Below are 27,244 nucleotides of genomic sequence, written 5' to 3'. Positions count from 1 at the left end.
GACTAACTCGTTTTAACGTTTTCATTTGTAATTTATTATATTATGGAAAATTGCAAAAAATACTAGTACCGTTTAAAAAATATACTTTTACAGTATTATGAAGCAATGGAGCACCCTATATATATTTTTAATTTAGTTTTATGAAAATATTATGTAATTAATTTATTTTTGTACACACTGTATAAATATTACACCTAAATTATATTTCCATCTAGCATTTTTGGTAATTTAAATTATTTTTCTCAGTAAATGAACCCAATTTGGAAAAGACATTTTCGTGGTATCAACCAAATACCAAAAAAACTATACACGCATCGAAGGCCATCGTATTCAAAGTGGCAAAAATTCGGGGAGCCAGTGGGGCCTAACGGCCCTTTCGCCAATGCTTTCTTTGGTGATGTTTCGCGATATGAATCGAAGTGAACAAGAAAATTTGTACCGAACTTCGAGAAAACTCAGTTTAGTTCCCATCAATCAATCGACGTCTAGTCAAGAAAGAAGAGTTTCTAGAGTTAAAGAAGACGAGTTGGCTTATCAGAATGAAGGAGCTTACAGACGGTAAGTTATTTATATGTATAATAAAATGGTAATTTAATTTACACGGTTTTATTATAAGTGGAAGGATAAATCTTGGGGGAAACACTGTGCTTGGATTTTAAGATGAAATTTATATAAATGAGAATAAGTGTCCGATGTTCTAACTAAGATGATAGGTTTACATTTATAAAGTCAAAAAACTGCTTTTTATTCCAAAGATGCCTATCTTCTAGTGATGTTGGAGACTACATTGACCCATCTTTTTGATTTTGAGGTTTTGATTTTTAACTTCGCAAAAGAGAAAAACTACATAATTCAATGGAAATTTATTATTTTAAATTCTGAAAAAACACACACCAATGAGAGCTACCATCTATATATTGTTTTACACATCATAGACATTATCTTAAAAAGAGGTTTGGTTTTCTATCTTCCTTTATTTGGCAAAAACAGAATATTAAATTAAATTAAAAGCAGCTAAAAGTAGTTACTTTATGAGACAGTTAAACGAATCATCAAATAAAATGAAATGTATTTGGCATTAAGTAAACTTAACAGTCGGGAAACAAAATAACTTAAAAGTACCTAATGATGATAACAGTAATTTAGCAGACAAATTTAACCACAATTTTGTTGAAATGGCTCCAAAGTTACTTGCCGCTTTGGATCCTACTAAAATAGGTGGGTTTACATCAGCATCAAAAAACCGTAATAGTTGTTCTATGTTTTTATATCCAACTCACCCACAGGAAATAACTAGTATAGTCGAAAGTTTTAAATCCAAACACAGTTGTGGTTTTGATCAGATTTCCCCTAAGTTATTAAAACAATGCATTCATACTCTCGCAGATCCACTCACGGATATTTGTAATGCCTCTTTTCAACAAGGAATATTTCCTAGTATGTGTAAAATATCTATTGTAATCCCTTTATTCAAAAGTGGTGAAAAAGATGACCTTAACAACTATCGTCCCATAAGTCTCTTATCTGTGTTTTCAAAGATAATTGAAACTCTGGTTTATACTAGAATGAACGAATTCCTAAAAAAGCATAACATGGTTTTACATCTTCTAAGTCTACAACTACAGCTCTTGCAAATTTCGTCAGCTTAGTGTTGGATGCTTTGGACAGACGAGAGAAGGCATGTGGTTTATTTCTCGATTTGTCCAATGCTTTTGACAGTTTAGATCATAATTTATTGCTAATAAAACATGAGGGGATTGGTATTCGTGGTTTAGTTCTAAAGTGTTTCACTTCCTACCTAGAGAATAGAAGACAAAAAGTAAAGATAACGTCTAATAAACTTGTAAACGAATCAAACACATTGGATATCCATTATGGTATCCCTCAGGGTAGTGTATTGGGTCCTCTACTTTTTATAGTATTTATTAATGATATAGCTTTGGTAACTAATTCACTGACTGGGGTTAACATCATCAGTTATGCGGATGATACCAACATTCTAGTCACAGGAACGTCTAATCAAAATTTGCAAAATAAAACTACACAGATACTATTCACCATCAACAGCTATTTGTTATCCAACAAATTAGTTTTGAATGAAGAGAAATCAGAGTATATGATTTTCACGTCAAATAATTTATTAAACCATCAAGCCACTATAGAAGCAGCAATACATAAAACAGACTGCACAAAGTTGCTGGTGGTACTTCTAGACAGTAATTGTAAATGGTCAAACCACATTTCTAATTTGAAATCCAGATTAAGTAGCGCATGTTATGCATTGAGAATTCTTTCACGTCTCTTTCATACATCAATATTAAAAACAGTATACTTTGCCCATTTTTACTCAATAGCCAAATATGGGATTGAAGTCTGGGGTTATACCTCTGAATTAGAGCAGATATTTGTACTTCAGAAAAGAGCTATTAGGCTAATGTATAAAATGAAATTTAAAAATTCTTGTCTAGAGGCATCTTTAGACAAAACAATATTCTTACAATTCCTGGTCTGTATATAATTTCGTGTATAATGTATTTACATAGCAAAATTTATGAATTTAATAAATTTAAATTTAACCATGTTTATTCAACAAGATTCAGAGACGATCACTTTATGCTACCACAACATCGTTCCGTTTTGTTGGAAGGTAGCACACATTATGCAGCCATAAGTTTCTTTCACAAATTACCAATAGATATACGAATGAATTTACATCAGCCAAACTTTCGGAGGTGTGTACATCAATACATTTGTGAGCTAGAGCCATATTCTAAAAATAACTTTTAAGTATGTTTTATCGTGTTTATTAATTTATACAGGGTGGTCCTTAAGTAATTGTACAAAAAGAAACAGTAGATTCTACGCTTTAAAATATTACGATTTATGCCAAATTGCTTTAATAAAATGTTGATGTTAAGAAAAATACAGGGTGTTAAAGTGCAAAATTAAAATTTTATTTTTCGCTGTAACTTTCATGTTTGTAAAAATCTATGTATAAAAATTTACAACTGGGTACTATTAAATATGAGAAATTATAATTTGATGCACACTTTGATGTAACTGATAGAGGGCGCCACTTATGCCACATATGTGGTATAAATTTGCACTTAACTTTTTTGCTCTTTAAGTTACCTGTATTTGGGATAAAAAATATTAAAGATACATTATTTTAACAAGAAAAAGGTATACTTGTTAAGAACTTCAAAACTCAACACTTTTCGAGATAATCGCATTTTAAAAATCAGCTGCGTAATTCTGATCTAAGGCAATTACTCCAGGTAACGAAGAAAAAATAGACAAAAACATTCATACTTCTGAATTTTGGTATAAAATACTTTTAACTAAAGTAAATAGTTAACGAAATATTAAATAAAATAAACATATCAGCCGTATAATTAATAATAGGATTTGACAAAATAACAGAATAATAGGATTTTACGTTTTATGTTAAAAGAAACTCATAATCAAAACATTTTGTTTACAAACCAAATTAAGAAAAAGTTAAACTAAATAACATAACTTTTCATTAAAGTAAGTGTTCGATATGTCGACCATTTTCTTTAATTCATTTGACAATAAATTCTATAAAAGATCGTGTCATATTAATTATCATCATTGGTTCTAAAGAAACTGCTGCAGTATTTATTTCTTCCCATAGTTGGTTGTGAATGCTTATGGGATTCTTATAGACACGTTGTTTTAATGTGCCCTATACACCAAAATCATGCGGATTAAATTCGGGGCTACGTGGTGGCTATAATGTATAATGGATGAATATATTATTTTGGATACCTATCCAAATCTTATGGTATATTATGGAACTACATCTTATTCAATATCGGTTATTAGGACAACGATGATGTTTTTGTAAAAATGCTGAGTCTTTCAGGTTAGATTTGTAGCAAAAGTATTATGAAACAGGACACATATGTGTTATTCAATACCTATTCTCTAATTTCTATTTGTCCCAATAAAACTAGGTAAACAATATTTACGTAATGAACAATAAGTATTCTTTTCGGATTTTTTATCAATTAAATAATTATATCAATATCTCACCACATTACCAAGGAATATGACTACCACGACCAATCCATGGTTCAGAAAAGTTGTATTTAAGTATGTTCTAACTGCCTTCTCTCTAGAATGTGGTCGTGTACCATATTGCATAAACCACATATTTTGGGTTTTTAGCATTTTACAATAGAGAAAAAGTAATACAACGCCATTATAGAAACTTAAGAAGCGATAGCAAAGGGAAATTGTAAACATGATGACGGCCAACGTCTGAATACGGACACGGCATCTAAAGAAGAAGATGAAATATCTTTTCTTCAATAAGACATTTAGCACCCATAACAAAGCATTTTGTGATGTTACATTATCATCTTTGAGTTGTTTTAATAAGAATAAACTATGAATTATGCTTATCTACAGGTATTCAGTGCTTTACCACACAAATAACAAACTAAGAATTATTGTGCAGCTGACTTATAAAATGCATTTATCTCGAAATCTGTTGAATTTTTAGGTTACTAACAAGTATACCTTTTCTTAGTAAAAATAATGTATCTTTAATATTTTTTAACACAAATAGAGCTAACTTAAAGAGCAAAAAAGTTAAGCGAAAATTTATGCCACATATGTGGCATATGTGGCGCCCTCTATTAGTTAAATTAAAGTAAGTAAAAAATTATAATTTATCCTGCTCAATAGTGTCCAACTGTAAATTTTTATACATAAATGTTTACAAACATAAAAGTTATAGCGAAAATTAAAACTTTAAATTTCCAGTTTAACACCCTTTATCTTTCTTAATATCAACATTTTATTAAAGCAATTTGGCTTAAATCGTAATATTTTAAAGTGCAGAATCTACGGTTTCTGTTTGTACAATTACTTAAGGACCACCCTGTATACTTTTAAGATGTATGTCTGTAACTTTGACTTGTCTCATACATGTACTTTGTATAATGTCGAATGTGATCAATACATTTGACTTGACTTGACTAATGCAACATGTTATCAATAGAACAATAAACAATATGTTTAAAAGAGATAGAAAAGTTTTTCTAATATGTTAGACATAATAGGTAGGAGGCTAATGAGTAGGACGCTAACAGATCTGGTGGACTTTATTTCCTTCAATTTTCCATTTTCCGGGTTTTGGAATTTACATTATTTGGGCTAATTTTTAAACTAGAGGAAAATGGTTTGTTCTTAATACAGTGTTATACAGTTGTGTAAGATAAAGAAGGGGTTTTGTTGGTTTCGGCTTTCTCCCTATTGCTGTCTCATATGCCATCTTCAGTGCGGATTAGAGGGTTGGAGAATTGAGCACTTTCCATTTGCCTGGTTACTTTCTAGAGTGAATACTTGGTAGCTTCTGTAGACGAAAAATGCCTGAGAATGTATACTATTGTTTTTGTGATTATTTAATACCATTTTAACTGGGCACTATTTATTCTTGGTCTTGTCTTGTAGTGCTCTAGTCAGCTGCCATCTACGTCTTAAAATTCGTTTCCCATTAATTTTTCGTTTTATTTTATTAATTAGTTTATAAGTAGGGCCGTTTATTTCCTGGATTGTCCTTGATTCCATGCAGGTTCTTGTATAGTTTATTTAAGGTATTTTCTGGCATTGTCAACTTCCAGGTTTATTGTTAGTTAGGATATTTAATTCTAAATTAATGTAAATAGATATATACAGATAATGTTCTGTAAAGTATTTCTGGACTTCTATTAAAACAAGAGAGTGGCCAAGACGAAGACAGATCATAACAAGAAATAGCGTTCCCAAGTGGTTGTTTAGTAAACCCACGGTGACACCAAAATCTACCAGATCTGGTATTTTATTTCTGTCGGTAGGCCAATAGGTAGGTTTAAATGTAAATATGGTATTAATATTGTTGTCTAGCATACATATATAAGGTTGTCTCCTTTTTGGAGAAATGTATAGATCCTCAGTGTGTATTTTTAGTGTTGTATTGTAGTCTCCGCCTGCTAAGAATCCGTTTCCAAGAGATCGGAAGAACTGTGTAAATTATTGTTTGTTCATATTTTCTCGTGTTGTGTAGTACATGGCTATTATTGTAAATGGCCCTTCCCAATCTTTAATGGATATGCTAGTGGCTTGCAAATAGTTTTTACTGGTTTTGCTTTGCTCGTGATCCTTTATTGATTTTTTGATTATGACTCCAGATCCGCCTTGTGCCATACCGTCTGGATGATTGGTGTTGTATATTGTATATTACATAACTAGTTTTGACCTCTTGGGCATGTTGGATGGGTCCGTTAATATTACAGAGTACCACTTTGAGCAACTTGGTCCCTTAGACAGTGTAGCGATGACAGAAGTCAACGGAGTCCGGTATTTTTCGCCTGTCAGTAGGACAGTAGGTTGCTTGACTTGTAAATAGAGTGCTAATTTTATTTATCACAATAATTTTAAGCAGAGTTTGGCCACGTGTGGTTATGATTCGTGATTTGCATCTATATTGCATAGAATTGAAGATACTAGTGGCGATGGGTTGTGATCCAAGTATTTTAAAATTGAAAAAGAGTGTGAATTGTATGATGGTACAAAAAGTAAATGAGTGATCTACCGCAAAAAGACCAGAGTTCTTTTTAACATGGCGTTTAGGATGTCATACCATGGATAGCATTAAGATTGCAGGTGTCATATCTAAGAAGTGTTCTTACTAATATTTTTCAATCTATATACTTTATTTATCAATAAAAGATTTTTAAATTAAAAATATTATAGAGATAATATTACTAACACAAAGTTTACAATATGAGAGTAAAACCAAACTCTCTTAATTATTTAAGTGAGTAATAATTTTGAGATTAGTGCGGTTTCAAATTAAAAAAACTCAGATTATTTAATATTGCAACGCCACTGCATGGTCCTTATCATAGACATTTTATTATCTGCGCCATAAAATATTACGTGGAAGTGCTCGCCACTGGATTTGAAATACTCTCTACGCCGTAGAAAAACCCATGCAAGACCCGAATTCACTACCACCAAAAAGAACAGAAAGGTGCCATATTTGCCTAAAAAAGAAATATTGCAAGTATCAAAGTAAATGTTCTAAATGTAATAATATTGTTTATTCGTAACACAGCAAGAAAGTTAAAATATGTAATTAATGTTAAAGTAAATTTATTAATTTTAAAATGTTTGAATAAAATTATATTTCTTAATGTTTAAATTATTTCTAGTAATAGTTATTGGTAAAAATGTCTTCAAAATATACAAAAAAAAACGTTAGCATGAGGAAGGTTAAGGCTATCACAAATTTTTAAAAGCCTTTGAAATTAATTATTGAAAGTGGATTTATATCTTCCACATATTAATGTAGTTATGCGGGATTTTATGTTTCAGACCAGGGCCGTTCCTGGCGGGTATGCAATGAATGCCCCGCACGCAGGCGCTAAATTTTAGGGGCGCCAAATATTTGGTTACCATTACAAAAATATTCTCACTTCTAAAACAAAAAAAGTCAGTGTTCAGTATTTCCCCGGTAAGCGCTAAAGCAATCACTTCATCCGATTACTATTCCCTATTATAATACCAAAATTACTAATTAAATTACCAACCTACAATTTTATTAGTGTCAGCACACGACGCGTCGTCTAACGCCGCTTGCCGCGTTTGAGTATTGAAAAACAACGATGGCGTGAAATCATCAAAAGAATGATTTGTATTGTGCAATATTTACCTCGCCAAAATTTAGCTTTTAGGGGTGACAGTACGAATCTTTATGAGCCTAATAATGGCAATTTTTTTAAATTAGTTGAAATTATTGCTAAATTCGAGCCAGTTATGATGGAACACCTGAGCAATATTTGAAGGTCTAGAGGCGCAATATGCCTTATTACCTGAGCAATCACTTCCAAAATAAATTAATTCATTTATTGTCAAGAAATATTCAGAAAGAAATTCTGAGTTGCCTCAGAACAGCAAAATATTACTCAATTATTTTGAATGAATCCCCAGATGCTAGCCATGTTGAGCAGCTGACGGTCATAATTCGCTTCGTTTATTGTTCTCCATATGAAGTCGAAATTAGAGAACACTTTCTGGGTTTTTTCAAAGTTTTAAATACTACAGGAGAAGAGCTCTTCAATTTTTTAAAAGAAGAAATATCAAAATTTGAAATAAACCTTGATGACATGAGAGGTCAGGGTTACAACAATGGGGCAAATATGTCTAGCAAGCATGTGGGCCTTCAAGCTCAAATTCTAAAAATTAATCCCAGAGCAATGTTTTTGCCTTGTTCAGCTTACACTTTTAATTTAAGTGTCAATGATGCAGCTAAAATTTCATATATGAGACTGTAGGTTTTTTTTTCAATTATTCAGGAATTGTTCAATTTTTTTTCTGCTTCACCCTACAGATGGGATATTTTAAAAAGGAATGTACCAAACTTAACTTTAAAATCAGTAAGTGAAACACGATGGGAAAGCAAAGTCAAAGCCATTCGCCCTCTTAGGTTTCAATTCCTCGAAATTTGTAAAAGTTTACATGGTTTGGTAGAAGATAATTCAAGAGATATGAAAACGAAACATTTAGCAAGGTCACTATTAGACAAAATTAAAAATTAATTTTTTGTATTATAATTTGGCATGATGTGTTAACAAAAGTTAATATAGTACGTAAAATGGTCCAGAATCCAAATACAACTTTAAATGAATGCCACAGAGAAATAAAAAATCTTATTATTTATTTCACTGAAAAAAGGTGACACAAACATTTCGAGATTTTCATGAATGAGGCTGTAGCAGAAGCAGAAAAAAGTGATGTAGAGCAAACATTTCCATTATTAAGACAAAGAAAGACGAAGCTTCAATTTTCGTATGAAGGTACAGATGAAACAGTATTCGATCCAAAACAAAAGTTTAAGATCAGTTTTTATTTTCAAATTTTGGACAAAACAATTCAATGCCTACAAAGACGCTTTGGGGGAATAGATAAGTGCCACGATTTATTTGGATTTTTGGGTAATTTTTAAAATCTAGATTCTGATGTGATTAAAAGATCATGTATGGATTTGGATTTAGCTTTACAAATTCAACATGAAGGAAACGTATGCAAAGATATTAATGGTCTTGATTTGCATAATGAAATTCTGTCATACAAAGTTCTTAACCCAATCACAGACTCTAGCAAGATTTCGGATTTCCAAATCTATTTATAGCCTTGAGAATATTCCTGACCCTTCCAATTTCGGTGGCATCTGGCGAAAGGAGTTTTTCAAAGCTAAAGCTTATAAAAAATTATTTAAGAACGTAATGTGCCAAGAAAGGTTAATTTGACAGTCATTTCAATTGAAAATAAAATTTGTGAAGCCATTGATCACAATGAAATAATTAATGAGCTTGCATCTGTGAAAGCACGACGTGTCATGTTGTAATTCCAATATTTGTTATTTAATTATTTTTCACTTGGTATATATGTATTATTTAATAAAGTTTTTTTGCATTGAGAGTATCTCCTTTCCGTTATTGTTTCATGTTATATTGCAGAATGCCTTATTAATTTGCGAATTGAGTGTTTTCTTTCTTATTGTTAACTTATATAATAAAATGACCTTTTTCTTCATTTAATTTTGAAAATAAAACCTTTTTTTCAACATGGTTTGTTTTATTTTTCTTTTTACATTCATATCGTATTTTCAATCATATTACAAGAACATGTTATGATATAGGTATCTTAAAAACATAATATGGGGGCGCACAAAAAATCCTGCACGCAGGCGCTCACTACCCTAGGAACGGGCCTGTTTCAGACATACTGTGAAAGTGAAAAATATTTAGCGTCTTTTTATAAGATAACATTTTTCTTTTTCAAAATTGTTTTAGCTTTAGTTTTTAATAAAAATTGGATAGTATTAAAAATTATCTTTTAATATTAATTGCATGGCCCAATGCATTTTATATTGGAAAGACTAGAAAGGACCTTTAATCTGTAATCTTTAGCTTTCGTAAGCTCTTTTGTGTAATGCTCGGCTCAAACTCTCGTACAATCTTTTCATACTCATTTTTCCGGCCTTAGCGAGTCTGGTTTTAAAGTTTTTATTAGTAATATTATCTCTATTTGATTTTAAAAATTTTTTAATGATAAGTATATTAAATATATTTAGTATATATTAGTAAGAAGACTCCTAGTAAATGACACTTGCAATCTTAATGCTATCCTTGGCCAAAAATCTTAAACGCCATGTTAAAAAGAAGTCTGGTTGTTCTTATATACTGCAGTGTAAGCAAATGTGATTTAAGTTAAGTTAGATCAATCATGCACTTTTTGTAACATCATACAATTCACACTCCTTCTCAATACCTACTACCTACTTTAAAACAAGGTAAAACCTACTGGACAACAGAATATATTGCTCCGGATTCTTCTTAGACATCTTCCAGGCATTTGAAAAAGTGTAACGTAATAGCCTTTTGATAAAAAATAAAAAAAGATAAATTTTGTATGACGATGTCTGTCTTAATAGAAAGACTCTCTAGATTTTTTAAGGATAAATCTTTAAGGACGGAGTGTTTGGGACCATAGATAGTTCAGCGGTTGGATTTCTTCGTTGAAAAAAGATATGTTGGAAAGGTTGTTGATTCTGGGATGCAACTAAAAGTTGTAGAATTTTCTGTTATTTCTAGCACCAGATGCCTGATTAAGCAATGTTTTATTACTGATGAGTTTGATAAGTTTAGTATTTAATCTTTTAAATTTAATGAAAATAAAAAATTCTACCCTGTCTTGAACAATTTGTCATTTAAATATTGATACCATTAAATAATCCAACAGTTTAGAGCAAGGAGTCGTACGTCACCTTTTACCTTAAGTTTACAGTGATGTAGTTGAGTTTACTCTAATGAGTACATATCTCCTTCTTCATTAGTTTTTAGTTTGGTTTGTAGTGATCTCCTGATGTTGTGAGATACATTTTTTGATGATTTTACAATGCTAAAAGTTGGAAAAACTTTGAAGTTAAGGTACTTGGATATAAACCATATGTCCAGTTTTAAATTGTTTTGTTGTGTAGCTAATTTCAAATACTAAAGAGCCAAGTTAACCATATTGTTATTGAGTTAAAAGTAAAAGGAGAAAATCCCAGTAGTTGGCTGTATACCAATATTTAAAAAAACTTACTTCTTCTTCTTTATGTGCCGTCTTCTACCGAAGGTTGGCGACCATCAAACGATAGGTTTCTCTGTTTTGTGCCGCATGTATTATGTTTGCGGCTTCTGGTATTTGAAACCATTCTCTTAAATTTCTCAGCCAGGATTTCTTCTTTCTACCCAAACCTCTTCTACCTTCAATCTTACCTTCCACGATAAGCTGTAGCAGACTGTACTTATCATTACGGAACACATGGCCCAGGTATGACGCTTTCCTCCTTTTAACAGTTGTTAACAATTCCATATCTTTACCCATTCGTCTTAATACCTCTGTGTTGGTCACTCTGTCTGTCCAAGGTATTCTCAGTATGCGTCGATACAGCCACATTTCTAGAGCCGCTAACTTCTTTATAGTTGCTGCTGTTAACGTCCACCTTTTAATTCCGTAAAGTAGCGTAGAGAGTACGTAGCATTTCGTGGAACATCGGAGGTTAACGCTTAGGTGGCGGTTGCTTAAGAGCTTTCTCATTTTGATGAATTTGGATCTTGTTATTTTAATTCGGATTTTAATTTCTACATCTGGTTCCTACTTATCATTTACTGTATATCCCAGATATTTAAATCGGTGTACTCTTTCAATACGTTCGGCTTCAGGTCGATATGTTGAATTTTCTTTTTACTGATCACCATAAATTTAGTTTTCTTTCTATTGATCTTCAGTCCAAATTGGTTGCCAATTGTATTTACTCTATTTAACATCATCTGTAAATCTTCGATATTATCGGCCAGTATAACAGTGTCATCTGCATATCGAAAATTACTTATTGGTACGCCATTAATCTTGATGCCCTCGTTGTACTCTTCCAGTGCCTCTAGAAATATTTGTTCCGTGTACAGGTTGAAAAGCAGTGGCGAAAGAATACAGCCCTGTCTAACCCCTCTTGAAATGGTTACGTTTTCACTCACCATATGTCCATTCTTCATGTGGGGCTGTTTGATTCCAATATAGATGTTTTATAATCTGGAAAAAAAACTTACAGAGAAGTAAAAATTTCATTATTTCATAATAAAAAATAATTAAAATGTCTCCATAAGGATTACAATTATTTCAAAACGTTTTCGTTTTGTAACAATAAATTTTAATATTAAATATTATTTAAGTTATACAACAAATTAATATTGTTGGGAGAACGGAAAACGCAGCACGAGAGGCGTACGTAGCACTAAAGGAAGCGGCCACAAAAATGGGTTTAATAATAAACACCAATAAAACGAAATACATGAAAATAAGTACGCAACCACAAATACTACGGCCACTTGTTATAGAAAACGACGTCATCGAAGCAGCTAACGAATTTGTATACCTGGGAACGCTCGTCAATACTGAAAATGACACTACCACAGAGATAAACTGCAGAATTTGCACGGCTAATAGATGCTATTTTGGGCTTAATCTCCTTTTTAAATCTACAGTTATATCAAGAAATACAAAAGTAAAACTCTACAAAACAATAATACGCCCAGTCCTAACATATGGTTCAGAAACCTGGACTTTAACAAAAAGTAATGAAAACATGTTAGGATGTTTCGAAAGAAAAATACTTAGGCGAATCTATGGAGCGGTAAATAAAAATGGTGTCTGGAGAAGACGATACAACTTTGAACTTTATAGAACATACTAGGAACCAGATATCGTAAAACACATAGGACGTCTGAGGTGGGTAGGCCATGTAATGCGGATGTAGCAAACCGATCCAGCTAGAAAAACGCTCCTTGATAGACCTATTGGTCAAAGAAGACGAGGAAGACCCAGAACAAGATTCCTAGACAACATAGATCAAGATATGAGAAATATGGAAATACGTGCTTGGCGGAGGAAGGCGATGGATAGGGACGACTGGAAAAAAATTCTTGGGGAGGCTAGGAACCACACAGGGTTGTAAAGCCAAAGTGATGATGATGAGACACAAAATAAAATAAATTCAAATTAAATTTTGGATTAGAAACAACCATAAACAATTTCATTAGGATCTAACGGTAATAGAAAACGGCAAAGAAAATAGTTTACAGACAAATAGAACAAAACATATCTAACTATTTAGAGCAACATAATTTAATATAATGTTAAACCCGCAGACTAGTGCTACCTAATATCAGTCATATATTTCCTCCTCAAACTTGCTACATACGTTTTTATGTAAAGAAACTTTCTAATTAATTTCTCCTGTTTACTGTTTCCTTTATCTCGGTATTTACTCAGAACAATCGTGCATATCAAACAGAAATTAAGTTTAGAATTTATCGAAGTTTAGCCGTGCTGTTGCAAGTTCGGAGCGTTATTCATAACTCAGACATTACATTAGAGACAATAAATTAATTAAGGGTATTATGTAGTATATATAGGGATTTATTGAATGTTGGAATATACTATAAACTTCTGCTATGTTGCTACCTAGGGACTTGGTTAAATATATATATTATTTTTATTAAAGTCAGAATTCAATGGATAAATCTGTGGCTTGGTGCAAGAAGTGCCTAAGTCACTTTTTTGCACTTTTGACATTTTTGATCTGTCTAAAAAAACCACAACGGTTTCAGTGCAAGACATGCCTAGGTCTATTTAACCTTAAAAATTACATTTTTATAAAATCACGAAATACCTATGTAGATATAGGTTTTCTTTTTAAACTGAAAATTTGTACAAGAAATGCAAAAGTTGACTTGGCATTATTGAGATTTAAATTTTTAATGTCAGAACTGGCTAAGTCGTAACAGTCACTTCTTGTTTAAATGTATGATTTTTGCTTTACGTTTGCTTAAGGGTTATTTTATATTTGAGATTTGTGAAGTCTCTATGTCAAATTTGAAGATAATAAAGTGAAGATGAAATTATTTTTGTGAGTAAATTAAGTTTGGTATAAAAAATTGAAATGGACAAGAAATGCATAAAATGTAACAATAAAACACTGAAAACTTTGTTTTCAAAACTTATTATAAACAAAATTTATTTTAAATTATTATGACTACAGCTGTTTCGGCTGATTGCCTTTCTCAAGTGATCTATTTTTGGCATGCGTTTACACTTTATAGTCTCTAATGAAATAGGTTGAGGAGGGGAGAACTGTTTGTCTCAAGCTGGTCATTCAGAATTATATCTGTGTTTTGATAATTTTTAAATTTAAAAAATTTATGGATTGATTTTGTTCTGTTTCTATTGTAAATTCAATATGACTATGAAGAGAATTAATATACGATAAAAATTGGTCGAGTTGCCTGTTAGTTTCTGTGAAACATACTAATACGTCGTCTACGTATCTTCACCAATATAAAAACTGTTTGAATATGGGATGTTTTGAAATTTTTGTCTCTAGATGATCCATAAAAATATCTGATAGCAATGGACTTAAAGGATTGCCCATTATAAGTCCTGCACTGTTATTTGTATATTATCAGACTTAAACACAAACATGACTTCTCCATATTTCATAAACCTACCCATAGTGACACGACTATTCACAATTCATCATCCCATCCCACACAACATAAACTGGTAGCCTATCATAGTATGTTAGATAGATTAACAGAAATTCCAATGTCAAAATACAATTTTGAGACAGAATTAAATATCATTAAGCAAATAGCAGTAAAAAATGGATACAACGAACAAACAATTAATAAAATGTTAAATCAAAAACTACACAAGAAAGCCCTGAACTTAGTATTTCCACCACCAGAGAAAAAACCCAGTACCTTCTGCTCGATTACATATACAGGCAAAATATCAACAAAAATAGCCAAACACATAAAAAAGAAAGGAATAACACCAGCTTTCAGAACAAATAAAAACCTAGGCAAATATATTAGAAACAACAAGAGCCAACATAAAAAACACTTACACAGTGGTGTGTACAAACTTAAATGTGGCGACTGCCCAAAAACTTACATTGGTCAAGCAGGTAAAAATTTTAATAAACGAATAGCAGAACATAAAAGGGCTTTCAATAATAGAAAAACAGATTCTACATACGCACTTCACCTTCTAGAGTATAATCATTCTTTTAATGACGAATTTAAAATTCTCCACATTCAAAATAAAGGCCTTAAACCATCTTTGTTAGAATCTATGGAAATCAACAAATTAAAAAACACAGATATAATTCTGAATCATCAGCTTGAGACAAACAGTTTCACCCTCCTCAACCTATTTCATTAGAGACTATAAAGTGTAATCCCATGCCAAAAACAGATCACTTGAGAAAGGCAATCAGCCGAAACAGCTGCAGTGATAAGAATTTAAAATAAATTTTGTGGAAGTTGTGAAAACAAAGCTTTCGGTGTTTTATTGTTACATAAAATGAATTTCCATAAAGTAATGGTCGAATCCATCAATTATTTGCATAAAATGTATTAACGGGAAAAAACTTTAGAGAAAATGTGTATAAGGAATTCTAATAATTGTAAGTTGATATCATCTACTTACCATCCATCTACATCAACTGGATTAAATTCGCCATTAGATACTAAAACAGACGAAGATTATGAAGACGCTGACGTGCACAATAATTTGTATTTGTCTGATAGTTCAGATGTTTATGAACCATCCCATGAGTCGTCATTTGCTGACGAGTTAGTTGAGAATTGTACCAGTACTTGCATAAAAAATAGCAAAGGAAGAAATGCATTGACGAAAGAAGAGAAAACAAGAAAGAGAAAAAGAAATCCAAGCGGTTGGCAGCGCAATAAGCGCCGGGATGCAAGAAAGAAGGGAAACCCTTATTTTTCAACGTCAAATAAGTTTCTTCCTGGAAAATTTTTAAAACCTGCTTGCTCATGTAAACAGAAATTTTATGCACTAGACGTAAATTCTCAAAATCAGTTTATTGCTGAGAATTTTAACGAAGTTGAAAAAAAAGTTGAAAGACTTCGACGCAACCGATAGCCAAGCAAAAGACAGTTTACATTTTTTTATTTTCTAAATAATGAGAGACAAAAAGTTTGTCGTACTATGTTTTTTAATACTCTATATTGTTCTGAAGCTATTTTCTTGTGGCATGTTAAAGTAGTTACTATTTTAATGGGAATAAGCCACAATTAAAGGTTAAAGTACGTTTATTGACGTTTCAATTTGATTTCCGAAGTGGTAAGGGCTGAGGCTGATCTTGCCTTTTGTCGGTGCTCTCATACATTTCGCGATAAAAGGATTCGACAACCTCATGGATTTTGGTTCTATCAGTAGTAGTGTTTCGATCTTTGTTTTTATTTTGTAAAGTTTGTTTTTTGTAGTTTTTCTTTATGTCAGAACGATCGGGCAGCAGTCTCTTTCCGTTTCTTTTAGAGCCTTCATTATGCCATCATTTACTTGATCTACATCTTCTATTTCGTCTTGCAAGTCTTGTATATGTCTGGTTAGTGTATCTTCATACAGGTTGTTATTTTTTGGGGGAATCTGGGAGAAGCTGGTTTGGCTTTCTTCAATATTTCCGATGCTTTCTCAGTTATTATGTTTCTATATTCTGTCGACAATTCCAGGCTCGCTATTTCTACACCTATTTGATTCCTATACTTTCTTGAAACGGTTTTAATGTGCAGAATATCAACATTAATTCTGTCTCGTTTCATATGTTCTTCCTTTTTTAGGTTTGATATTCTTCCTCTGATTTTTGTCATTGCAAGAAGGTGGTCACTATCTATGTTTGGACCTCGGTAGTTTCTGAAATCCATGAAGTCGGAAGAATGCCTTACATTTATTATATTGTGATCTATAATGGTTAACAGTTTCGTTGCCAGGTTCCTTTGTGCATTATTTTATGGGGAAATTTTGTTTTTCCTACTATCATGTTTTTCGTGCTTGCATTTTAGTTTTTGAGCTTTTATACTGGCGATCTAATAATTTTATTTTAAATAATATTTCTCTATAGTAAAATCCAGAGCAGATAGTCACGACAGGGCAAAATAGATTATCATGACACAAAATAATTGGTTTCTATTAGCTCCTAAGAGTCCGTTATGTAAACATTTCATTTAATTGCATACAAATTCAACACAACAATATATTATTTTTCTTTATTATGACATTTATTATTAAATTATGATAGCGTCTGTGCGCAAGGTTGCCAATTTTTGTGGTAAGTTTCAAGAATTTTAAATGATGTACTGTATAACTTTTCTACAATGTGAAATAACAATTTAAAATAAGTTTGATTTATGTTTTTTTTTATTCTGACACAATGGCTGTGTTTTCTATTATTGATATATCTATTAACCTAATATTTGTTAAATGATGGATTCATTAAATATCATATCCAATTTTCCTCACCATTATCATAGTCACAACCATCTCTTCCATTAAAATATATTAATAAATATTAATTTTCCAGACTCTATCGTACATGTTTATAGTCTATATGTTTAAATGATTTTGTCTGCACTGCCATTCGTTTGTTAAAAGTTCTTATTGTTTGTCCGATATCGAATTTTATAAAGAATCGATACGAGTAAACTTATAAACGTTAAGAATAATAAATTAACTTTTATTGCTAATATTTTTATTAAAAGCATTTATTTATTAAGATATTTCACGTTTATGTTCTTATCTCTGCTTTATTTATATTTTTATAAACATTATGAGAAGACTAAATATAACAAAATTTAAATTTTTATTGAGAGCAATAATATATTATACAGCAAAGCATGTATAATATAAAATAAAAGTTACTGTAACTATCTACTTTCTATTCTTGATAACATTTTAATTTAATTGCTAACTTCGAGTTTAGAACAAAGGTAAAAGAGCACAGAATTATCCCAAATTTCCCCCTAGGTTAATCCTGACTGTTTTAAGAGCAACAAGAATTCTAGGTACTAAAAAAACCGGTTAATGGATTTCTGTTGTAGTTGCATTTACGCATCCCTTTGCCAATATTTAGCTTCGGGAATATTCTTGGACAATAAGACTAAAAAAGTATACAAAGCCGTTCACGTAACAACGCTGATGATTGATGATATATAATTTTATCTTCTTTTTAATATTTAAATTTTTGCCACAATTTCAACAGTCTAATATTAATTTGATTATACTTATAAGATATTTTGTATTAAAATAAAAATATGTTTCTAGGATACCACTACAATAGGTTTTCTATAATTAAATATATAGAGTGTACGTGAGTCTTGAGTTTAGCTTAATAAAAAATGATAAATCATATTCAAAATTCACTTTAGTTTATTAGTTCAGACGTCAGAGATTTAATCTTAACAAACAAGACGAACAAGATAGGAAAATCGAAAAGAATCGATTAACCAAGAATTTGTACGCCGCAAAAAAAAATTAATGAATTTCCATTATTGTAGCTCAGTCTTTAAAACCTTTAACATAAAATATCGATTTTGAGTTTTTGCAACATATATGTCTAAATAATGATACACAAACAATTTATCAAGGTAGTTGAAAAAAACTCTTACTTATGCGGTAATTTATAAATGTTATTAACTTTGTTTTTTGCCTACCGACATGTTATATAATAACTGTTATTGAGTTAATAAATTTTGTCAAATTTAAAGCAGTTCTACCAAATAGTTTGTAAGTTATTCAATTTGTTTGTGCTTAAGAGCGTATTTAAAAAACTGTTCTTGCCCAAGCAGTCACTCTAGAGATATTTTGTAAATTGTAATCGATTCCTTAAAGGTTAATTTTTAAGGTATATTAGAAAAAACTACAACATTTTAATAAATTTATAATAACTTTTACATTTTTTACATCACACCATTTTAAGTAAATTCAATAAAAAGCTGGTGAAAAAACACACGTTTCAGAAAAAGCAGAACCTCCTATGACCAAAAGAAAACAAGTTTTCTTAAAACCATATTTCCATTGTTTATTAACATTAAAAGCTGAAACTTGAACAGATTGTAAATGAAGATTTAAATTTTATGATCCAACTGATAGATGGCACACCAGTCAAGAATTAAAAAGTTATAATCCGTTAGAGTGATGGTACTCGTAAAATACCGCCACGGAAAGTGGAGGGGAGAACTGTCAGCTGCAATATCTCGGTCTGTTTCTTGTTATTGGTCATAGAAGGTACTGTTCTTTTTGGAAAATTGTGTTTTTTACCAGCTTTTCGCCGACCTACAACCGTGTGGCATAAAAAATATCAAAGTTATTATAAATGTTTACAATCTAAAAAGTCGGCTCTTTTTTAAACTATGTTTTAATAACAAATTTAATAAAATGTTGCAGTTTTTTTAATACACCTTAAAAATGAAATTTTAAAGAATTGATTGCAATTTACAGAATACCTGTAGAGTGAATGTTTGGGCAAGAACAAACAAGTTTAAATAATCGTTTATTAACTTAAAATCCTTTTGTGAGGAAAATCCTCACACAATAAACTAATTTAATTTTTTCATAAAAAGTTATTGAATTTTATTATTATTTCCTAATTAATATTTAGATTTTATTGATAAATTTACATTATTTATATAAATATATAATTTTATTTAATTTCATAGTTTTTTTCTTTAAAAAAAATAATTTATTTTATTATAATAATATACTGTAAAAACACGGGAAACACATAAAAAAAAGGTTTTTGTATTTTGAGCATGTACTGGTCTAAAAAGGACAAAACTGATCGCTTTATTAGAAATAACAAAAAATATATCCAAAAACCCTTATCCATTAGCATAAAGTTGAGATAAGGTGCTAGAACTATGGGAAAACATAAAAAAAGGGTTTTTCGAATTTTGAAAATTTACGCGGCGAAAATGGAAAATCTAACGCCGCCATTCAAAAGAACTAAAAAAAGTACACGAAATATAATTATTAAGAAATTTGACAATGCATATAACCTTGGAAAAATTAAAATATTTTCCGTGAGCTCAATTTTGATACAAAAAATTTAAAAAAAAACGTGACAATCACCACTCGAATAAAGGGGGAAGAGCAACAAAAATCGTTGTTTGTCAGATTTAAATGAGGTAAGGGTAAATAAAAACATGAGAAAAATAAACAAAAAAGAGGGTTTGTCATATTTTGAGCATGTTTTGGTCTGAAAATGCTAAACCTTATCCCGCTATTAAAAATAACGAAAAAATGAATAACAAAAATCGTTATTTATTGACATGTAGTTGACTTTATGCAGTTAAAACATATTAAAAAATAACAAAGGCTTTTTTTTGGATTTTAAGGATGTTACGGAGAGAAAATGGCCGTTTTATGTCTCTTATGAATAAGAACGGAAAAAATACACGAAAAATAATCATTTAGAAGTTTGCCAAAAATGAATTATTTAACCTAAAAATTCTTTGAAAAATTTAAATATTTTACCTGAGCTCAATTTTTGATCCGAAAAATCCGAAAATAATCAAAATGTTTTTGGGTATTAAAACATGTAAATGATAATCACCACTCGAATAAAGAGGGGAGAGAAACAAAACTCGTTATTTAAATGTGATTCAATGCTTTAAACATGGGAAAAATCTCAAAAAATGAGTTTTTTCAAAATTTACTAATTTTTCAGAGCGAAAATGAAAAATCTAATCTAGCCATTCAAAAGAAAGAAAAAAATATACCAAAAATAGTTATTAAAAGTTTGCCAAAAAATACCTACATAAAAATTTATAGTTATAAAAATGTATGTTCCTAAGTTTGTTTACATTTTTTAAACAAAGAATTGGCAAGACATTTTTTTTTTGAAAAAACACATTTTTTGTGATAGGGGACCGCAGATTTACTATTTATTTATGTGTGATTCATGCTGGGTCAAATGTCCCATTAAAAATGTGCCATTGCTTGTAGACAAATATGTTTAGTAGTTTATTATCAGTTTGTATTTTGGATATCTTTTACTCATATTGAAATTACGCACTTTTATAATCACTTTATACTAGAAACACTTTAGAAATTTAATTTCAACTACTATACCCAAGAATGCTTCAAAATAGCAGGTGGCTATTGAATATAACCATTTCGCCTCACTACACCATTGCAAATCGAATCAAACCTATTTAATGAACACATTGTTATTTTCTATACCATTAGGTTCAATAATAAATAAGCCCTTATATAGTTCGTCTAGAAAGTATCCGAAATTTTTTATTTTTGTCCTAATTTTAATAGATTTCCTTTTTGTAACATTTTAAGACAAAAGTAATGAATCAAGTAGGTTGTGCCGATAGTAGGTTAGGGACAAAATCGCATGACAACACCATCTGTCAAATATTGTTGTTTGTAAACACACTTAAGATTTGTGAAATAATGTCGCAAGTAGAAAAAAGAAAAGTGGTGAAATATTTGTATAGAAATGGTGTCCGAAACGTTAAAAAATTAGTGCAATTGACTGAACTCAGAAAAAGTGCAGTGTATGAGACAATAAAGAGGATAAAAAACGGCATAGATATGAGACATAGACCAGTTTCGGGTAGACCGCGTAAGATTCGCGGAAACAATTTAAATGCTTTAGTGGCTTAAGGACGACAAAATCCGCGCCTAGGGTTTCGAAAATTAGCGAACAGATTTGGAAATCAACGAAAAATAAAAGTGTGCCCAGAAACTGCCCGCATGTCACTGAAAAAGAAAGGCTACATATCAACGAATCCAAAAAAAAATCCCTACAATGACACCTCTGCAAAGGCAACGAAGAATAGATTTTTGTCAACGTTATCGAGAAGATAATTTTAATAATGTCTTTATATCTGATGAAAGTGGTTTCCAGCTTGGTGCAAATCATCTAAAAGTCCTATCAAGAGAAAATGTTACGGTTCAAATTTCCAAATTTCCCACTAAAATAATGGTTTGGGGAGCAATATATCAGCGTGGTGCTACACCTCTCTGTATAGTTAATGGTACTGTTGATAGTGCGAAATATTGTAACATCCTAAATGGTTTTCTTCTTGAAACGGCTTATGTTTTATATCCAGAGGGGTGGCGTTTTCAGCAAGATAATGCAAGATGCCATACTTCTGCTTATACTCAAGCTTGGATGCATGAACACAAATTGGCAACAATTTCGTGGCCAGCAGCATCTCCAGATCTTAGCCCCATTGAAAACATATGGGGACTGATGAAGATTGAAGTGGAATGAGCAGCGCCACGAGATAAAGAAGGTATCTGTATCTGTAGAGTAGGAAGGGCGAGTTAAGTTTCACAGCACTTAGGCCACAATTGACCCATTGTGCATCCTATCAGGGAGCTGTCACCCTTAGCTCATTGTCCATCCTGCCATTTATAGGAAGGTGGACAAGTCACCAGGAGACATCTCTCTTATGTGGGCAGGTGTGGGCCAGGACTCGCCGAACGCGTACTCTCGTATTAACGATATCTCTGGACATTCACATAGGACATGCTCTACAGTTTCGTCTTCTCGTTCACACTTCCTACATAGAGGTGTGTCTGCTAGCCCCAGTGTATGGAGGTGTTTGCTTAGTTGACAATGACCAGTTAAAAAACCAACTGCCAAACGTAGGTTTTTCCTGGTCATTCCCAAGTACTTCTTAGATGTTGACTCTTCAAGGTTACTTAGTGTTACCCTGGCAAGTTTACATCCTTTCCCTTCTTCCCATCTTTTTACGGTTTGCGTATGGGAGTGACATTTGACAATTTCCGCGATTGTTGTAGTTGACCAACCACAAAGATCCCCAGGTCCTGAGAGTCTTAGGCCTGCCGCCTTCCTAGCTAATTGGTCAGCAATGCGGTTGCCTTTATTCCTATTGTGTCCTTTAACCCACCTCAGGATGATGGTATTACCATCCGAAGCTTGAGTTAGTGACTCGTGACACTCCATTACTAAACCTGATGTGACACGTGGTCTATTCAAGGTTAGTAGCGCTTGTCTGCTATCTGTGCAGATCATTATAGTTTTACCTGCTATACCTTTTTGGGTTATCTCTTTTGCGGCTATGGAAATACCAGTCAGTTCTGTCTGAACTACGCTGGCATTTTTGCCCATACCCCACTTTATTCTTAGGTTCAGTGATCTGGAGTATATCCCGCATCCTGAGTCTTCTTTCATTTTGGAGCCATCGGTGTATATGCAATAGGCATTTGCCACGTTTGTCTCCATATACTGTCCTGTTTCAATTTTGTAGGGTTTGTTAAAGACAAACTTTGGTTCCATTGAGTCGCAGCCTGCCTGTAGGAGGAGATAAAGAAGGTTTGATTCGGTCAGTTTTACATGCCTGGAACACCATTACCGAAAATTATGGCATTGACCTAGTTTCGGGTGTACCTAGACGTTTAGTTAAGTGTTTAGATTTAAATGGACGTTGTATAAGTAAATGAGATGAATTATTTGTTAAAATTTTATATTTCAAGCGATAGAAATAAATACCGTAAAATTATAATTCTGCTTTCTTTTTTCTGGATACGTTCTAGACGGACTATATTTTTATTATAATATTTCTTATAGTGTATACTCATAATTATTATAGATACGCATTTATCTGCTGTTTAATAACTAATTCGACAATATTTTATAACGAAACTATTAGCATCTTTCGTAAATATCTACTGCACAATAAAAATATCTCTTCCCCTTTTACTTTTTTTGTTTTTCTTACAAAGTGCTATTTAATTGAACGTTCTCGTCCGATGAATATTTTTTAAAGTTTTTGTACATGATGTTTTTTCAGAACACCCGTGACTTTTACTTTTTTCACTATACTCGTCCAAAAGCGTATTTTAAATATTTCGTTATGCTATGGCACGCGCGAATCCAAAAATATTTTACAATTCTGTGGAGCACAGCTTTTGTCTGTAGCCTTTTGAGCTGACTTTGGCGCTATGCAAGCTTTTGTGTATGTTTGCATTTTATTATTTTTATTTAAACGGCTATTGTGGTTTTCTGGTCATGTTTTTTTAGTTAGTTTATGAACTGGAACAACCTGATTTTTATTTAAAAGGTTTTGTAAATTCAAACTTTGTGTATTTTATTGGAGATTTATTTTTCTACAGGTAACTTCATTGTTGTATAAAAAACACAAATTAACAATTGAAAGCAATAAATATCTAGTTTTAAAATAGGAAGCAGATCATTTTTTTACATTGTATAAAACAATGAATACATTACTAAATAAAACAAAAAGTATAATTAAAAATATTTAAAATATAAGGGAAGCAGATTCGGTTGAGGATATTATAGAGCTAGCACCTTTTATATGAACGACCATATGTAGCTTTAAAGCCGTGAAATAATTCTCATAAGACACAAAAGCCGAAGATTTCACCGAATGATTGTCTATATAAGCAATCTCTCACTTAATGACCAAAGGTTTCGAGTGGATAAGTTCGTAAGTGGTAGGGCACTATGTTTTCCTAACATTGAGAAATGGATCTTAAAAATAGATAAACCAATATCAACAACATAACAATGCAGAAGGCAACGGGAAACCGCTGCATTAAAGACTGGTAGAGAACCCATAGTAGAGTCATAAATAGCAAATCATAAATTAATAAAGTGAACAAATTTACTGATTATTAACCAGGGAATCTAAGATCCATTCCATGACAGAAATATCTGTCGACAATAGGACCTCCCAGGTCGTAAATTAAAAAAATCCCTATGCATTTAATCTTAAATGATTGAAAGAAGCAACCTGGAATGTCAGAAGTCTATGCAAATGTTAAATTAGAGAATCACCGCTATAGTATCTTAGTTGACAAAAAGGTCAACTACTCTGTAACAGGTTTTACTTCTTATTCTGATAGAATCCTATCATTAAGACGTCAGTCTAAGAAAGATTTATTAAATTATATTCAATTTTATGCATTGACGTGCGACGGCAGATAAAGATGACGACAAAATCGAACTATTTTATACTGATTTGGAACAAGCCTTAAAATCAGTGAAGAAACATCACACTACAGTACTGACGGGTAAGCCTCAAAAGCGACAGCCTAAAAATTCAACAATAATAAAAACTACTAGGAGATTTACAACAGAGACTCTTAGCGGGACTAGATCGAAATGCTCTTAAGCATATTCGGAGAGCAGTGTTGTGAACAAAGTTTAACGATTGTAATAAATTATTGGATGCAGACAAGTAAACTATACAACCATAGTCTAAATTGGATCGTATTAAAGCTCGATATAGTGTAAGTACTACACTTTCATCGACACCCCATTGATAGTGGGATAATGTCTTTACCAAGTTCATTCTAAATTTAATCAATTAAAAGGCAGATATCGAGTACAGTTTTTTTAATCTTGGCCAAGTACTTTCGCTCCTGGAGCATCTTTAGAGGCATTTCATCAAAATTCTCTCTCTCTCGAGCTGTCACCCACTATGTAGCTTTTTCAAATTTAAAATTTTTTTATACTGTTTGTCCTTTGTCCAGTGTTGTGTAAATGTTAGTCCTAAAAACTTGTAATGATCAATTAACTCTAAATTTACTCCGTTTAGTTTTATTTTGGGTATTTCTGCCCTGTTGTATCCCCTGGCGAATTTATTTATTTTGGATTTATTGGAAGAGAACCTACAGCCAGTTTTCTCGAACCATGTAGTAAGAAACTCGAATTAATTAATAAGATTTTATATGAGAGCAGATGGCTAGTAGAAAGAGAATAAAACTCAAATTGAACCTGGTGGTACACCATTTTCAGTGATATAGTTGTCGGATAATACTCTGTTAACTGTGATTATAATATGTATTGAAACAAGATAAAAGTGAAAAATCTATCAAGACTAATGGAACTACTTTTGCTTTCATTAAAATTAACAACAAAATGATGACCAATAAAGTGAGTGAAATTAAAGCACTAGCAGAACAACAAGGTTTTAGATAGGGAAGATCATGCACCGACGCTATATGTATATAGAGACAAGTTTAAGGGAAATTATTGGAATACAACAAACCGGAAACGGAACTCATAGAAGCTACAAAAGCTCTGTATAAAGAAAATAAAATGTCCATTAAAATGGGAACAAGAATCATAGGAGATTTGACCACAACAAAAGAGCTCCTGCAGGGTTGTTTCCCTATTCAAAAAAACACTTAGACAAAGCCTTGACAACATGGAAAAGAAAATGCGAAGGCATGAGAGTACCGTTACGAAACGAATACTCATATACGTTAAGCTTTGCACCAAGTAGTGATTGCACAAGACCAAGAAGACCTGAGTTACATGATAAAGAAACTACAAGAAGAATATACTAAGGCTGGCCTAGATATTAACCTCACGAAAACAGAGTACCTATCTACAAGTGAAGAAGACGTAGAAGATCTACAGATTGACGACAACGTAACCATCAAAAGAAAGGATGGGTTAAAATAATTGGGGATTATAATTACGAAAAAGACAACAATAGAGGAAGAAATTAAGTAAAAATTAGGACAAACAAAAACAGCAATCCGACAACTTAAGTCAGTATGGTGGGATAGACACCTAAATATGAAGACAAAAACACAAATTTATAAAACATTAATGGGAAGTATTATGACATATTGGGCTGAAAATTGGATTATAAACAAGAACAACAGCAGTAAGATAGTAACAACAGAGATGGAATGCCTGCAAAGATGCTGCAGAGTAACAATAATGGAAAAAAGAAGTAATGACGAAATAAAACAAAGAATATCAATAGAAACAGACATACTATTATATATAGAACAAAAATTACTAAAGTAGTATGAACATGTAAGAAGAACTAGCAGCAGATGAATAAAGAGAATAATCAAATGAAGCCCCATAGAAAGGAGGAAATGAGGACGACCCCGAAGATCCTGGAGGAACGAAGTAGACGGCGCCATGAGTAAGAGAGGCCTAAATAATGGAGAATGGGACAACAGAGAGGGATGGAAACGGTTGAGCGAGGGAAGGCAGTGAATACTGTAGAATCCCTGAATATATATACAACAAACCGGCATATCTATGTTTCGTGGACCTTAAGAATGCATTCGATCGGGCCACAGTAAAGGACGTTTTCCACTTATTGTTCGCAAGAGAGAAACCTTTAGGAATAATCAAAACGATCGAAAATATTTACCAAAACAACACAATAAAAGTACAAGTAGAAGAAGAACTACCACACCCTATTGAAGCTGACAATAGGAAAATACAGGGAGATTCTCTGAGTCCTCTATTGTTCAACCTGATTATGGATGAAACAATAAA

The 27,244-nt window shown here is 31.9% G+C and overlaps 1 protein-coding gene across 1 annotated transcript in view; it reads left to right on the top strand.

The window, feature by feature from the left end:
* Positions 1–254: 254 nt before the first annotated feature.
* The window catches only part of LOC140438974 (uncharacterized), a 117,463-nt gene continuing 90,473 nt past the window's right edge, over positions 255–27,244 (top strand). The window contains exon 1 of the mRNA XM_072528608.1: positions 255–558. Within this exon, the coding sequence (XP_072384709.1) occupies positions 383–558 (176 nt within the window). The 5' untranslated portion in view covers positions 255–382. The remainder of the gene's footprint in view (positions 559–27,244) is intronic.

This window comes from Diabrotica undecimpunctata, chromosome 4, assembly GCF_040954645.1.
Source record: "Diabrotica undecimpunctata isolate CICGRU chromosome 4, icDiaUnde3, whole genome shotgun sequence".
Lineage (NCBI taxonomy): Eukaryota > Metazoa > Arthropoda > Insecta > Coleoptera > Chrysomelidae > Diabrotica > Diabrotica undecimpunctata.
This window is presented reverse-complemented; position numbering and strand designations above follow the sequence as displayed.